The sequence below is a fragment of the Cavia porcellus genome, unplaced genomic scaffold, assembly GCF_034190915.1.
Source record: "Cavia porcellus strain 051 isolate PalLab524CR breed Dunkin Hartley unplaced genomic scaffold, mCavPor4.1 scaffold_14, whole genome shotgun sequence".
Lineage (NCBI taxonomy): Eukaryota > Metazoa > Chordata > Mammalia > Rodentia > Caviidae > Cavia > Cavia porcellus.
Genome location: NW_026947497.1, coordinates 9,086,299 through 9,103,392, shown reverse-complemented (window position 1 = coordinate 9,103,392; position 17,094 = coordinate 9,086,299). Strand labels below are relative to the sequence as shown.

The window sequence follows — 17,094 nt, the reverse complement described above, 5'->3', positions numbered from 1 at the left end:
TTTTTGGCATATGCCATGTGCCTCTGACTCACCTTTTGAAAAATCTGTACTCCATGAAGAGTGGCATCTCTCCAATATATGTCTTGTCACATCTTCCATAAGATGCACAGAGACAAGGACTTTACCTTGTTATTACAAATCCACCCTTCTTTCATGTGTCTGTAGTAAGCATCCTGAGAGCAGTTAGGATGCTACTCAAATCCCCATTCCTCAGCCCTTTCCAAGTCCTCAGGGGACCACAGGCAATATTTTGTCAAATCCATATCAAGAGTCAGGAACATTATTCAGGACTTAGCCTGGGTAGGCCTGGCCGCTAACTTCATAGCCTGATCTGCTCCATTATTTCCTTGTGATGTCTAACACAAGTCTGATCCTCGTGTCCTGAATAATGGACAGCAGACAGGTATTTGGGCTCCAGGATAACTTCTAACACATCTAGGACCTTGTTAGCATGCTCAGTTTCTTTTCATATGTGGCTAGCAGTCCTCTCTCTAAATGGCTCCACGAGGTCAGGCGCATAGCTCAGTGATAAATCACATTCACAGATTGCATGAGACCCTGGATGCATCTCCCAGAACCACCACCAGTGACAAAAAGGATTGCATGGGTACAGACCATGGGAAACATGTGCTTGCTATTCTTTAGTTCTTACCTAGATGAGGACACTTGTCAGAGCTATAAGAGCTGCCTTCTGGGCTGAAGTCCTGGTGGAAAGGCTTCTGATTCCAGTATCTCTTTGTGGGCTTCTACTCCATACCCACCTTTACATTGCCTTGGTCCATAAAAATCACTCCTGTTTGTGAACATCTCAAGATCTGCATTCTCCAATAGCAAGATTTGAATACTCCTGATCCTATTAGATCAGATTGGCTGGAATAAATGTACTCAGTTACCAAGATATGACCTACAAGTTCTTTAGTATCAGTGGGAAGCAGAGTGGCTGGATTGAAGGATGAGACTGCTTTCAGAGTAATATTAGGATTGTACATAAAAGAAAATGTGTATTTGAGACCCAGAACAATGAATCAACAGAACCCTCCAAACAAGGAGACAAGTAAGGTAAAAAATCTGGGTACCACTGGATGGATGTCTTCCACTACCTGGTTAATTGCCCTTAATTCTTGCACAAAATGACATGCCCTTGCACTTGACTTTGGCACTTATAAAATTAGCACGTTATATGGAAATCAGCAAGGATCTTCAAGGTCAAAAACAAGAAATATGACTAACAGACAATCCAGCTTGTTCCCTGAGTGAGTACTGTTTTCACATCTGAGATTTTGAACTTGGGACAAATTCTAATGTGTAGGCAGTGTTGTCCTTTTCCTGGCTTTTCATCTACCCAGGGCTGCAGTCTTACTTTCTAAGACCTCTGTCAGAACCTCTGTGGGAGGTTGCTTAGTTTCTTTCAGTAGCCTTGCTTAGAGGACTCAAGCCTGTGCTGATGGTGCTGTGAGGCCCATTTATCCAGGTACCAAGATAAATCTGGCATTTAAATTTGGTCAGTAACTCATTCCAGTGTCATTAACTGGAAAGTCCAAAGTCTGCTTCCATCACAGCCTCCAGAGTCTTCACGTGGGAGATTTTGACAGGAAGAGTGAAGTCGGAGGGCGCCTCTGGGTGTCAGCATTCCAGGTCACTCTGAGTGATATTGGGCATCAGGTTGCTCACTGCCTGAGCTCCGTGCTCTTCAGGAATCTGATTTAGGCTGGCGCACCCTCTTCTCCAGGGCCCTCCTGCTTGCAGTAGGTGTGTTGTAGAGGTTCCCCAGTAGAATGTGGGATTTGGGATCTAGGAAGTCCAGTTCTTCCTCATTAGCAAGGTGATGGGTGGTCCTGGAGTCAGTGCAGCCACCAGCAAGGTGGCTTCTGGTTTTTTCTTTCACTCTCCCTCTCTTTCTTGAGCCCAGTCTCTGCTATTGAAAACTTGAAAGCCAGTTTCAACTACTGGCGACACTGACATCCCCAGGGTTCCTTCCATCTTTTGCAATGTCTTTTGTATACCTGGGGCACCATGTCCAATGAAGGGAATCTTTCTTATTTTCAAACATTCAACCACCTCTGGCTCTCTACCTGGAGATCTACACATCAATCTAAAATTCTAGAAATTCTGAAAGGTCCTTTGCTAAGTATTTGTTTCACTTCCTGTACTTTATTTAAGCTCCTTTTCCTTGGCGGCTGCTATGGTTTGTGTCAGATGTTCACATGAAGCCTCATGCAGTCATGGCGGGGGGCTTTTCAGAGGGGGTTGAATCTAGAGTTTGTGATTGGTTCATTGTCTAGTGCTGAGATTGGTGGTGCGAATGCTACACCTGCCGTAGGGCAAGGAGCCTCCAAAAATATAAGGAAGGAAAGAGGCTTGCTCTTCCCCGCTTTTTGGCTCCTGTTGCTTTTTATCTCCCACAACCATTAGCTGTTACCCTTCTGCCAGGCTGTTGGAAACAGCTGAATATGGACTGAAAGCTCCACAAACTGTGAGCTAAATAAATCTTTCCTTCCTTTACTTTGGGCATCAAATATTTTGTCTCAGCAATGAGAGAAAACTAAGACAGGGTGCCTTTTCAGAACCCTGCTGAAACATGGTCTAAATAATGCTTGAGTCTGGCTCCATCGTCTGCTTTCATATTCCAGTTGGGATCAGTTGTTGGCACCAGCTCAACCCAGCAGCCCGCAGAGATGCGTTGGGGTTTTTGCATGTGGCCAGTGTGTTTCTTCCCCAGCGCTCTCTTTCCTGTTCCTCAGAAGTAAGAAGGGTGTACAATAGGTACAGCAGGTTTTGAACATCTGCCCATGTGGAGCTATGGGTAGGAAAATTTAACCAACACTTTCCATTCTGCTTGTCATCTTTCTATGTGATCATCTTATTCTTCCAATTAAGCAAATCCGAATTTGAAGAGGGAGAGGTGGCCTGAATCTGTCCATTTTCCATCTTGTGTCAGCATCCACACCTCTGACGGGGACTTAGCTCATGTTGCCCTGCCAGGTCTGGCCGCGGTCTCCCTACCAGGGTAGGTAGTAGAGGGGGAGGCTATCCCTACTTCTCGACCCCCAGGAATGAGGGGTGCTCAGGTGGGGACAGGGAAGCAGTGGCGAAGACCCCACATGGAGGCAGAGAAGGAGCAATTGCAATACTTGCCTGACTTAGCACCGAGTTGTTTTTCTTTTCATTTGAATTAGGCAAGACAGGTTGTTTGTCTTTCCTTCCTGTTGGATCATGATCTTATGTTTTATCTGCATAGTTTTATTCTGATATGGCAACTTGAAAGATAGAATGTAAGAGATTTCACTCTAATTTCTTCTACTAACTTAAAGATTCATTTGTAGGCCATTTTTCCTCCTGAGTCTAAAGAATTTTGTGGCCACACACTATTGCAACAAAAAAAAATTAACTTGGCCCCCATATGCAGCTCACTGAGGCTGCATTTATTAATGCTAGCATACTTTCACCTACAAATTCGTGGAAAGGAAAAAAGGTAACAATTTTTGTTGCTTCAAGATTTGGACACAGCCAGTCAGAAGTATATCCTTGTATTATTTATGCTGCAACTAAAACTGGATCTCAGTAACCAAACAAAATGGGACCCTCACAATGAAGACAAATGCAGAGCTTCGTTTTGGAAGTCAAATCAGTATCATCTGTCCCCCAAGCCTGGACCTTTGCAATGAAAGCCAAATCACAAGGAGGGCGAAATAGGACTGTGGCAACATGTACCAAAGTTATTCTAGGAGCAAGGCTCCTGCCACACTGAGAGAACACCTCATTATTGCGAAATTGTGCGCTGAAAGTTGGCAGTCCCCAGCCAGGGAAAGTCCTGGGACAGTCCCCGGGACATCTGGCTGCTCGGTCTCATGCTGAGAAGTCCCTGACCTTGTATTGGTGGCTGATCTCCGTGCCCAGGGTGAGCATGAAGGTAAGGCTAAGGTGGAAATGCAAAGCCTGGAAAGTGTCAAGCCAGCGTCCAAATCAGAACCAGTTTCCAAAGACAAGAGAGGTGTTAGAAAATTGGTTTTTATTGTTTTTCTTTCTTCTTCCCTTCTCTCTCCCTCTCTCTGTCTCTCTGTGTCTCTGTCTCTGTCTCTCTCTCTCTCTCTCTCTCTCTCTCTCTCTCTCTCTCTCTCTGTCTTGCTTGGATTCATCTTCTTTTAAACACTAGCTGGACATAGGAACTGTACTTCAGAGAACACATATACTAAAGAATAGACTTCTCAAAAATATGTAGTTCAGAAAAGTCATTGAACAGCTACAGACCAAAGCAAGCAACGAAGTTGAACCCTGAGCAGAGAGGAAGACCTCAAGATTTACTCCTTGATAAGACTGAAAGTATTCGTTTTCATCCAAAAATTGTGATACATGCAGAGGTATGAGAAAACTTTGTTAGAAGAAACTAACAGATGCTGTCTCTGAGGAATCACTGAGAACTTACTAAGCAAGTCTCTAAATCAATTATGTTTTTATTTTTTTAAAAACATTATTGAGTTATAATTGACATACAATACATTGTACATGTTTAATATATATAACAGTGAATTTTGACATTGTAACACAAATTTTACATCTGTGAAAATCCTGCAATAATCTATGACATCAATAAATCCACCATCTCAAATAGTTACCTCTCACATTTTGTTACCTTTCTTTTTTTTTTTTTTTTTTTTGGTCTTTTTCCTTTATCGGTACCAGGGATCGAACTCACGACTGCCTGCTTGCAAGGCAGGCGCTTATGCCGCTGAGCTGAATCCCCAGCCCCTCCTCTCACATTTTGATTATACCTGTGTGTATGTGTATGTGAAAAGAACACAACAGAAGACCTCCCTTTCAGCAAATTTTTCAGTTCACAGTACAGTATCATTAAGGCACCACGCTGTACAGTCTGTCTCTAAGAATTATTCATCCCACATAACTTAAACATTACACCATTTGACTAATAGATAGATTCCTGTTTCTTCCCCTGTTCCCCAGCAACTACAGTTCTGCTTCTAGAAGTTTGCCTACTTTAGATTTCAAATATGAGTAGTATGATGTAAAATTTGTCTTTCTGTGTCTGGTTTACTTTACTGAGATAAATGACCTTTAGGCTCATCTATGTTGTTTCTTTTTTTAAGGCCAGATAATATTTTACCTTATGAATATGTTACACTCGATTTATTATGGTTACATATTTAAGTTTTTTCATGTCTTGGCTACTGGGGATCAAATCGCAATCAACATGGGAGTACATTTTCAAGATTGTTTCATTTCCTTTGGAAATATACCCAGAGGTGGACTCTGGATCATTTGGTGGTTCTATTTTCAATGTTGAAAGAACCCCATGCTGCTTCTCACAGTAGTTTCATTATGGACCTTTCCACAAGTGGACGAGGGTCCTCATCTGCACAGCTCATCATTTGTGATGGCTTTTTATTTTGACAATAGCTGTGCTAACTGGAGTGGGGTTTTGACCTTCATTACCTTTTCATATAATCTATCTGTTAGCCATTTTTATGTCTCTTTTGGAGAAATGTCCAACAACTCCTTCCCTCATATTTTGAATCACTTATTTTTCCTGTTGAATTGCTTAAATTCTCCATATATTTTGGATAATAACTTCTTATCAAAGGTGTGGTTTGCAAAATTTTCTCCTGTACCTTATGTTTCCTTTCCATTTTGTTGATTGTTTTCCTGGCTATGAAAGAGATTATTAGTTGGATGTGGACCCGTGTCTGCTTTCTCTTCTGTGCCTATGATTTTGTCATGCTTAAGAAATCACTGCCAAAACCACAGAATTTCTATTGCATTCTGAGTAGCTTCTGTCACTCATCAATCTGCCAGTCTTTTCTTCTGCAATGTCCAATCTGCTGTTTGATGCGTACAGTGTGTTACTGTAACCTCAGATACTATAATTTTCACTCCCAACTTTCATTTTGGGTCTTTGTCACATGGCCAGCGTATAAATCTTCCAACATGTTCTCACTGTATGTTTCTACAAATACATGAAGCTTTGCTCTGGGGTGTAGGTTAGTTCCTGGGATCCTTCCCGATCTGGCCTCTGGCTGCCTCAGATAGAATGAGAACAATGCTTGGCCCAGAACTTGTTATTCCGCACTACAGAAGCACGATTCTTCTGCACACCCCTCTTTCAACCACGAGTCTGAAGTCCTCTAGACTGAATGGTGGGAACAAGCACAGTTCTCAGCCCTGTTTCAGGACTCGCAGTGTTACCGCGAATTCTCTCAGGGCTCCCCACCCCCAGCCCCCAAGGCTGCTAATGAATACTCAGCTCAGTATTCTAAGGAGCTCCCCCATACTCTCATGTACTGGAGATTGAATCCAGGGCCTTCACACTGAGCTACGTCTGCAGGCACGTTTTATTTTTTTATTTTGAGGCAAGGTCTCACTAAATCACCAAGTTGCCTAGTTTGGACTGGAATTTATGATCTCTTGCCTCGGCCTCCCAGAGTGCTGGGATTGCAGGTGTGCACCCCATACCCGGCTCTGGGGGCCCGCTGTAGAGCTTGGGCATTCTCTCTCTGTGGGGTGCTGCTCTTTGTGGTTCTTTGTCCTCCAGACTACAGCTGCATTGCTCCCTCAGACTCTTGGCCCAGAATCTGGCTCAGGGAGTCTCCGGGCTCAGCCCCAAGCTCCTGATCCCTGGGCACAGCCAGCAAAGGCTCAGGCTGTGGGAGCAGCTCCTGCCAGCGCAGCCACTGGGTGTCCAGCTCTGAGTGACTATTGCCCTCCACTGCCCAACGTCCACTGTCCTGAAAACCAAAGTTTCTGATATTTTATTTGCTGATCATTTCAGGTTGAAGGGCAAAGCTGGTCTCTATTTCTCTGTCTTGCTTGGAAAAATAATTTCTTTCTAATTTAATTTTAATTAATTTCAGTAGCTGTTGCAGTGGGTTAGGATAGTTAAGAGTTGCAGCAGTTGCTGTTGAGTTTTGAAAAAAACAAATATAGCAACAGTAGAAAAGGATTCCTTTCCCCCTATAGCCCCTCCAGCATTTGCTATCGATTTTCTAATGATACACACTCTCCCTGGGATGAGATGGAATCTCACTGTTGTTTTAATTTGCATTTCTTGAATGACCAATGATACTGATCTTCCCAGAAGAATTAAGAACATCATACCCCAGTGGTATATGTGTGCCTCAGTTTATAGCAGCACAATTTGTGACTGCTAAATCTTGGAAACAGCCTAAATGCCCATCAACTGAGGAATGGATAGAAAATTATGATATTTTTATACAATGGAGTACTACTCAACTATAAAGAAGGATAAACTTGAGGCTTTTATAGGTAAACAGATGCAACTCGAGACCATATTCATCAGTGAAATAAATCAGACTCACATGTGTAAAGATCATATTGTCTCCCAGGTATGAGAAACTGAAAGAATAAATAAGGTCCAAAATGAACAATAGATTTTGTGAAATGGGAAGAAATTTTTCAAAAGGAAAAAAAAAAACTAGGGTGGGGATGGGGGAAAGAAGGAAGGAAGGAAGGGAAAAGGGAAAGAAAACCAAGATAGTTACACTACTAGTTACTTTTAGTTCATTGAAAAGAAATATTTCTGCAAATATTTGGAGAATTTTTATGCCTGTGACTTGTACTCTAAGATGCTATTCTAATATCATTTTGTTATGAAATTTTGTTTTACTTTTTTCCATAAAATAAAGAAAAGAAAACATGCATGTAAACTTTAAGAGAGCACTTTTTCCTTTTTTTTGGCACCAAGGATCAACTCACTCCCATGCGCTTGCCAGGCCGGCACTTATGCCTCTGAGTGAAATCCCCAGCCCCTTTTGTTTTTGGTTTGTTTGTTTGTTGTTTTGCAAGCGAGCACTTTTTAAAATTGATGGAGCAGATGTGGGAAGCCCCCAGTCAGACGTGATACATGAACTGGAGCCGTGAGGCTCCGTCTTCAAGCCTGTGTTATTCCATTTTCCTGAGTTTAACAGTATCGTTCTAACAGTTATAAAGGTGAAGAAACAAAAGTCGAGTTACTCAAGCCTGGCATGATGGCCACTGGGAGCTTGTTTTTAAAACGTAAAAATGGTAAAACTGCAGACAGAGATGTGTGTTACTTACTTTTGCTGAGTTATACACAGTTCACACGGAAAATAGGTCACCAAGCTGGAATAATATCTTTAAAGTAAAACTTGGTTGTTCTTTTCTATCAATGTTTTAAATTGTTGTTAAACTGTAATATCATTGTTAAGTATGATTTTTCCCTTTTTCATCAAATATATAGTGTAATTTAAAATAGTGATCTTATTCTTATTTGTACTGTAATATGTATTTTATTTTTAACATTTTTACAGCATGATTATACATATGATTTCCATAAAAAATATTTACTATTTCATTTCCTTCGGCTACTTATTTTTTGTTTCAAGATTTTTATTGAAAGTAATCTTGTTGCAGAGGGAAGCACCTAAAAGGTATCTGCTCTGAGGAGCAGGTTTGGCATTTGCCAACAACTTTTACAATTCATATTCCAAAAAATATGTTGACTTCCTTGATATATTTGTGTAAAATCTTCTTCCAATAAAACAGAAAAATAAAAGCTAGATATGGTGGTGTTCACCTATAATCCCAGCACTCTGGGAGACTGAGGCAGGAGGGGCTCAAATTCAAACCCAGATTGGGAAAGTTTGTGATTCAATGAGGCCCTGTCTCAAATTGTTAAAAAATTTAATAAAGGGCTGGGGATGCTATTCAGTGTGAAGTCCTGGGATTCAATTCTTAGTACCAAGGAATACAGCATGTGTGGGAAATGATACGTGTTATACGGAGAATTCACTGCAGAATTATTTACAATAGTAAAAGATTGGAAACATCCAAATTTCCCTGGGGAGGCTGAATATGGGGCCCTTAGCTGCAAATCACACTGTTTTGGGGAGCAGAGGGAGAGACCTGGGCTCCCCCTGTATGAAGCTGATCTCTGAAAACTGGCTCAGCACTGGTGAGCGGTTGCTCGGAGAGGCCCTAGGTGGCTCGAGAGGCCAGGGCAAGGAAGGAGATGGAGCTTCTCCAGGCACTGCTGTCACCCTGTTGCACCTCGGTGCTTCCTACATTTAAGCCAATTACAAGTAAAGCAAATAAAATTTCAGACACATTCATTATGAAAAGAAACAAGGTCAAGAAACTAGGCCAATGATTTTTTTAATCTCCAAGGTAAAAATAATAGTCAAAAGCACAATGTGAGTTGGATCCTCAGTATAAAAAAATACAAAAAACCAGAAAGTGGTAGTTGACCCCAAGTCAGCATTTCTAGTATTTCACGGTCTTGGGACCCACACAGACGCTCACCCGGCCTGCCCCACGGTTGGTCGCTCCTCACGGTCCCCTCCGTGTCCTCATCCCGGGAAGGACAGATCCTTCCTTCAAAAACAAACAAAGAAATAAAAACTTCATCAAATTTCTTGTGTGAACTGGAACGACTCATTATTAGGTATTAATAGAGGTATTCGCTCCCTATTTTTAAATTGTTTTTCATTTCTATGAGCAAACATTTGCAGTCCATGATGATTTCACGGTGGGGAACCGCAACCTGCACAGAACACATCCTCCATCTTTCTATGCCCTTCTGTTCCTTTCTCTTCCCTCACGTGCCCTTCCCTTTTGCAAAAGATCTCTGTTTCTTATTGCTCACCTTGTTCTGAATAGAATAGTTGCTGGGTAAGAAGCTGTCGGGTGTTTGGTCGCAGGGAAGGGACAGGGACACAATTACTAAGTAAAAACCACGATGGGGAGGGAGCCAGGCCATCTGGGCCTTATCTTCCCCAAAAATGTTTCCCATAAGGTTAACTCTTGGGATTCAGCTGCTCACTTCCTTTGGAAAGACAGTTTTGCACTGTTTATCTTCTTGAGTTTTTTCATTCTCTTCTGGGGGTCATCACTGCCCCAGAAGGTTAGCATCATATAACAGAACCCCTGCCACCTCTCCGTGGCATTTGGCTTAGATCTGCAGGGTGGCCAGGACAGCAGGTGGAGGATGGGTCAGCTGGGAAGCAATATCCCTTCCCTTCAGCTTTCTGTGGGCCTGGCCATGTTCCTGTGGCACAGAAATATGACGACAGAGCAGTGGCACAAGCGCTTTCCAAGCATCTTCCATGTCACATTTGATGACTTCCTACTGTCTAAGGCAAGGCACATGGCCAAGCCCAGGGTCATGGGAGAAGGGTATAACTCTGTCTCCAGGGAGAGGCACAGCACATGACTAGATGGAGAGGGCAGGGCAGGAAACTTGGGGCTTTATGCCCTCTCCCACAAACATCACCATATTAGTGTTTGTATCGCAGTTACGTTTATATACGCTCTTCAATAGAATTTGTTGATTTTGGTAATGCTAGGAATTGAACCCAGGGCCTTTGGAATGCTAGTACAAACACTCTGTCCCCAGCCAGTATAAGATCTGAAGTATCTTTGCTTGCTGCTGTGTTTTTCACTTGATCCTCAGAGTAACTGTGTGAGGACCTTGTTTTTATTTTCCACATTTTACAAATCAAGAAACAGGCTCACCAAGAATTAAGAAGCATTAATGTACAAGGAACAACTCTCCACTATGAATGTAATCATTAGGTACTACAGATGTGTATTAATAAAATAAATAAACAGGTGAGAAAAGAGAAAGAAAGAAAGGTCAAGATCACAGTCAGTTCATAACAGAAGGGGAGCTCTCTAATAATGCCCACGGAGAGGGGAAAGTGGGGGGCCTTTTCTTGCTTTGCTCATAGTTGGTAATCTTTTCTCTCCCCTCCCCTTTCACAGGCTAGCTATGGAAAACACCAGAAAAACAAGGTGACAAACACACACCAGGTAAAGTGATTTATCCATACGGAGGGTGGATAACGCATAGGAGATTGTTTGATTTCTTCCTTTTCCAGGGACTATCTAAAATGGTTTCATTGTATTCCTGCCAAAAGAAAAAGTAATTGCTATATCATTTCAACTATCAAAACTCCAATTACACAAAGCAGCAGCAGCCAAAGGAGATGGGATCATGCTTTGTAGACAAATTGGCTATGGTAATAATTGCAAAACATTCACAGCAATCCCTCCCAGCATGTGAACAACAGTCATGTGCAAATGAAGGGTGGCTGTATAAACATACATATTTACATTTTTAAATCAATATTTTAACACATAAATATTTTAATAATTTGACCAGAATCTTTCAAGGGATAATGTCATTAACCATACTTCATTACTTCTCAGAATTTGCACTTAATTTTTAAGGGCATATTAGCTGGAGACGATATCTAACAAAGAGCCACAACCACAATAAACACATAGGGAGAGGCTCACTACTGACGACATTAGATGTAACATAGGGGTCCCTTTTCCATTTATATTTGTCATCCCGTGGAAAAGTTATTGGAATTTTAGCGAGTTAATTCCAATCTAACATTTGCAGTGTAACCCCTGTAAGAATAAAGACATTAAGACATAGTTATAATTACAGGGGTCCAAGGGGTCGAGTTCGGCTATAATGAATGCTCACTGGAGCAAAGGCCTCGACCCAGGGTCTAACTTGTACTTTATTAATTCATGAAGGGATGGCCTGAGGGTGAGTGACAGTGAGAATGGTGGGACATATAATGTGAGTACGTGAGCTGGGCTGGGTAGGAGGCCTTAGAGCACCTCTGCAACATGCAGAGAGAAGGCTATGCAGAAAGAGCAGTCTGCATAACACAACTGAGGTGGCCTAGCTCTGTGTGTAAACTTTTCTGCCTTGGGAAGTCATAGCCTCTTATCTTGAGGTCCAAACCCATTTGACAGTGTGGAGTGGTGGCTCTTCATCCTGCCCAGCTCAACCGTGTGTAGGGAGTCACTGAGCAGGGAAATAGTAACTGTGGCCTAACTTTAAAGATTACCCATCAGCACTTCAGCCAGCCCTATCTGCATGGCTTAGAGCCAATTGAAGGGAGAAGGAGATGGTCCAGCCAGCTCTGTACATCTCAGTACATGGAAACAGGGCCAGGTTTAATCAAGAGCAAGAGGTAACTGCTCTCAGTTCAAGGAGAGTCATCTAGGTGGTTCCGCACAATGTTAAACTATATCTCAAACATTCTTTTTTGAAAAGAAACTACTAGGTTTTTCTTTGACCAACACTAACAGAATTTACATTTGAGCTAGTCAGCACAGTGTATAAATATTTAACATTTCTTGAAATTACATTGTATTGATAACAGAGACCCCATTATTCTACCCACTATTGTGACAGCTCAGATTAACTAGGTTAAATACAAAAACTGTATTGGGAATACTCCCAAACCAAGCATAAAATATTTAAATTAATTTTAAGAGACTTTGAACTAAGTAAAAATATTTTGACAAGGATGAAACAGTGCTTAAGCAATTATTGACCTAATCAAAACCCTTAATATCACCACCAAAATCCACCGTGGTATTTTTTATTTAGTTTACAGAAAGAATACATAAGTATAGGGTGCAGAAAGAAAATGTTTAGTGCTACTTACATTCATTAAAGCTCTGCTCTAGATAAATTTATTCTTATCACTATGAACAATATTTGTGAGGCATATGCTCCATAAAAAGTTTATAAAGTACCTAACTATAGAAGTTACATATAGATTGGTGTGTAGTATATAAAACCACATTCCATAGGAATAACTTTAGCCTTTTAAAAAATGAAGTTGCAGGCTGACGCTGCAGACATTATGTCCCATATTTAATAAGAATCCCTGACCCTGACAGGCATTAAATGTAAATGTTCTCAGCTAGTCAGCCTTTTGCAAATGCACTCAGGTTATTTTATTCACTGTCAATGCTTTGATGAAAAAGCTTTCTATGCAGCAGATCTGAGAGTTGTTTAATACCGGCGGTTGGTGAGAGAAACATCTCTCATTCAGCCAATGCAGAAAACCTAGGACCACCCCTCAACCCACACATGGATTAAACTGTTGGATCCGGCCGCAGCCCCTGCTCCCTAAATGCATTCTGCATCCAGCCTGTCCTGCCTGCTGTGAACGCCCTGACAGCTACGCATGCCTGTCCTGGTTCTGTGAGGCTGGAACAGGCATCTCTCCCAGCCTGATTCTCCAAGACTCACGTGCTGCTTTGGTGCCACATTTATGTCACTCATCACCATCCCCAGGTATCCTAGGGAACGTGTGTTCTTGATGGCCCAGGGAGAAAGTCCTTGAACAATGGAAATCAGTTCATGGGCATCCTAGAAAGACTTTACATCTAGTAGGAGTTCAAAATATGGTTTGTATTTAACAATTAATAAACTGCATGACTCAAATTCATTTCATAAGACATATTCAGCACCAGATGTGTGGCTCCTTGATGTGATTGCTGAGATTCACTGATTTCCTTGAAGGCACGATTTCATGTTGACCTTAGCGTAATAATGGCTCCCATTAATTGCCTGCCTAACACCTGCGGACCATCACACATGCATGATGTATAATCTTTATGATTACCTCATGGAACTGCAGATGAGGAAATCATGTTTCACGGGAGTTACTTTCCCAGAGCCGTATGACCCTAGTGGCCCAACTTGAGGGAAGAAGCTGAATGTGTCCGGTTCCTAAAACCACCGGACCACACCACCCTCATCCATGTTTGAAAAGGAAGCCTTTGGTTTGTTGTTCAGCGCGTGGTTATTTGTGTTTTATAGCTGTCTTCAGTGCGAGCCATCATTCAGGAGGAGAAGGTGGATAAAAAGTGCTTACTGAACAAATACACACGTCGCTCCTGCAGCAAAGTCTTCTGCCAGCCCTGGGAGAGGTGCGTGGATGGGACCTGTGTCTGCAAAGTCCCCTATCAGTGCCCCAAGAATGGCACCTCCGTGTGTTCAACCAATAAGAAAAGGTACCCGACTTACTGCCATCTGAAGAGTTTTGAATGCCTTCATCCACAGACAAAGTTTTTACATAATGGAACATGCACAGATGAAGGTAGGAACAGCCTATTTATCCAGTTCTTCTTGATCTATGAGGGCCACATATACCAGCCTTTCCATTAGGAAACCCTTTTGCTATGACATGTTCAGATAACAACTCTCAATGCTTTAGACCTGAATAGTAATCAAAGTGATAACTAAAGAAATCAGGGTCACCTGAATCCAGAGCACCCAGCTTTGAGGTCCCACTACTGCCCTTTAGAATGGTGCCCCCTCTCACTTCTACTTGGTGAAAAGGATTATTCTCAGGGTCACCCAACTGGTTCAAAATCCAGAGAGAAAGCCTTGATAGGAGTCGAGTGCAGACCTGGGATCTCCAACCCCAGTGGTTTCTTGTAGCCTCCAGCCCTTGGCCCCATCCCTGTCCCCATTGCCGATGGGTATCCCAGGGGGGCTGAGTCGCTCTGGCCTACATGTGCTCCTGGGCAACTTGGCCCACCAGCCACGCTTGCCTCCTCTTACCTGGGCGCCCAGTGAAACGAGGAGGCTGTGACTCCAAGACACGGAACTCGGGGTCCTGTGTTTAAGGTCAGGGATCTCTGCGTTTCCATCTCCTCCGGGCCTCGTCTCTGTTACTGACCAGCTGTGTGATCTCTGTGGGCCCCAGTTCTTTGAACAATGAAAGCTCCTGTCATAAGATTCTCATGGAAATTAAGTAAAAGGATGCATATAATGTTCTTTGCCTAGTGCTTCAGACACAGAGAGTATTTGTTAAATTTGAGCTACAACAGCAAAACTCAGGCTCTGTCTTCTGCTCCCAAGTTACCACAGACATAACCGGACTTATGAGCAAATGTGTAAAGCACTCTTTTCAAAGGTGCCTGGCACGCCAGCTCTCAGTAGCATAGGGGTTCTGTGGTAGGAGTTAGCGGGGTAAGGTAAAAAGAGGAGCCCAGCCTGTGGATGGGGAGGAGCAAGAGCGCGGTCGCTTCACCAGGGCTGGCATTAAATGCTCTAACTATGTGAGAACACACAAATCCCTCTGGGACTCTGGTAGTTGTCTGACTTATTTCTCAGACTGGACGGTGGAATAGGAAGAACAGAGCAACTTCCAATGCCCAGCGTCAGCGCATGGGCCAGTAAGTCAACATGGGGATTCAGGCTCCTCGTGTGACCATGCAGACAGACAGGCTTCCTGCTCCCAAGCTGGGTGAGAGGACTCCCTGATCCTCTCTGGGATGGATAGCAGGGCCCTGGCCACGTGAGGCCTCATGACAGAAACGCCTGGCCTTGTTTGTTAAATCTTCATGGTGTCCAAAGTTATTTTGAAATGAGTTGTTCTGTTGTTTTAAAGGCTCTTAAATTGAACAGGAAAAACCAAATGCCTAAATATTGCTCATTCTTTTGGTTTTTTAAGGAAAATTCTATGTTACCTTAAATTATGGAATCACAGATTCAGAGGGAATCGTTAAAGTAAAACTTGTGGGTCAAGAGCAGGAAATGTTCATTTGTAGAAGCAGCTGGGGCATGGCGGAAGCTAACGTGGCCTGCTTCGACCTCGGGTTTCCACAGTAAGTGCTGGGATCGGAGCTTTCTCCCGGGCTTCATTTCTGGTTCCAGCTGCTGGCTTCTGGTTACCTCAGTTCCATTCCTCGGTTTCCTCCTATGTGACCTGAGAACATCCACTCCCAAACTCATAGCACTCTAGAGATAAATGTGTTCATGTTTGCCTAGCGCTTAGAACTTGGCCAAACCCAGGGTGTCTGTTTATTTGAGAATTTGAGCTGAATCCTTGGGTGATCCTGAGAGTCTCAAATACCTTCGCTCCTGTGTCTCACTACCCAGTTATGATTACATCTACTTTTCCACATCTAACAGGGCCTTTCCTCTTTGGCCTTGATCAACTTTGCATAGGTTTGCTTACCTGACTAGTCTTTCATTTTTGTATTTGTAAATCGTCTTTTGTTTCTTTATTTTCTACTTCTTTAATCATTGCTGTTATCTTCAACTCTCCCCTTTCTTCCCTCATATTTTTTTCTGGTTCCTCAAGTTGAGTGCTTAACTCAGTCCTTTTCAATTTTTCTTACTTTCTTAATACAAACATGTAGGGTACCCATTTCTGTGTAGGTAATGCTGTATCTGCACACCATAAACTCTCTAAGTGATATTCTATTTATTATTCTATTCAAAATATCTTCTAATTCTCGATGCAATTTCATTTTTGATCCATTTACAATTTAGAAGGTTTTTTTTTTTTTTTAGTGGTACTGGGGATTGAACTCACAACCGTGTGCTTGCAAGGCAGGTGCTTATGCCACTGAGCTAAATCCCCAGCCCTAGAAGGTTTTTTTGTATGTTTTAAGTAAACACATTGGCTTGCTGTTAATTAACTTTTTGTTATGGATTTCCTATTTCATTGCATTGCTGTCAGAAAATTTCCCTGTATGACAACTTTTAATCTATGTAGGTATTGGTGCTTTTTAAATATATCACCTGCATAGTTCTGTAATGGCAACTATTAGAATAAGCTGTGTTGTTAACTCTTCCATTTACAATCTTTTTCCATTTCTTTCACCTTTTTGCATTTTCCTGTTAAGTGTGTTCTTTGTACATAGAATATTTTTCTAAAAATCTAATGTGTAAAAAAAAATCCAATATGTCAATTGTTATTAACTGAAAAGCTTAGCCCATTTTACCCTATTGTGATTATTTTCATGGGTGGCTTTATTTTCCTTATCTTATTTTGGGCTTATTCTTTACCCTACGTATTCTGTGCTTTTGTTCCTCCTCTAATTTCCATTAGAGTAATCAGTTTATAAAGTGTTTTGGTTACTTTTCTCTCATCGTTGAGACAAAATACCTGACACCCAACATGAAGGAAGGAAAGGTTTATTTAGCTTAGTTTTTTGGAGGTTTCAGTCCACACTCAGCTGGCTCCAAGGCAGGGTGGTGTGTCCGAGGGGCAGCCATTCGTGGTGGCTGCAAGCAGCAAGAGCATAAAGGGAAAGCATACCTCCTTCCTGTCCTTACATTGTGTGTCAGTTCCCACTCACACCACCAATCCAAGCACTAGACAATGAACCAATCACAAATGCTAGATTCAGCCACATCCATGACTGTATGTGCTGGGGGGAGCATCTGAACACAAATCATAACATAGAGCATCTCCACCCCTCCCCATCCTCCTCCAGGCCATTCTAAAGTGATTATTTTAAATCTTATAAAACCTAGTGAAGGAG

General features: G+C 42.2%; 1 protein-coding gene and 1 long non-coding RNA gene across 7 annotated transcripts in view; one reads left to right on the top strand and one right to left on the bottom strand.

Annotated features, from left to right (window-relative positions):
* The window catches only part of Cfi (complement factor I), a 46,703-nt gene that overhangs the window by 4,527 nt on the left and 25,082 nt on the right, over positions 1-17,094 (top strand). For all 3 annotated transcript variants that reach the window (XM_063260624.1, XM_005002900.4, XM_003468051.5), the window contains exons 2-4: positions 10,753-10,800; positions 13,631-13,910; positions 15,273-15,426. In XM_063260624.1, the coding sequence (XP_063116694.1) occupies positions 10,753-10,800; positions 13,631-13,910; positions 15,273-15,426 (482 nt within the window). The remainder of the gene's footprint in view (positions 1-10,752; positions 10,801-13,630; positions 13,911-15,272; positions 15,427-17,094) is intronic.
* Positions 9,129-17,094, bottom strand: part of LOC106027282 (uncharacterized) — a 36,522-nt gene continuing 28,556 nt past the window's right edge. For all 4 annotated transcript variants that reach the window (XR_010051415.1, XR_010051417.1, XR_010051418.1 and 1 more), the window contains 2 exons: positions 10,798-10,897; positions 9,129-9,363 (listed from right to left, as the gene is read on the bottom strand). This is a non-coding gene — a long non-coding RNA (uncharacterized LOC106027282). The remainder of the gene's footprint in view (positions 9,364-10,797; positions 10,898-17,094) is intronic.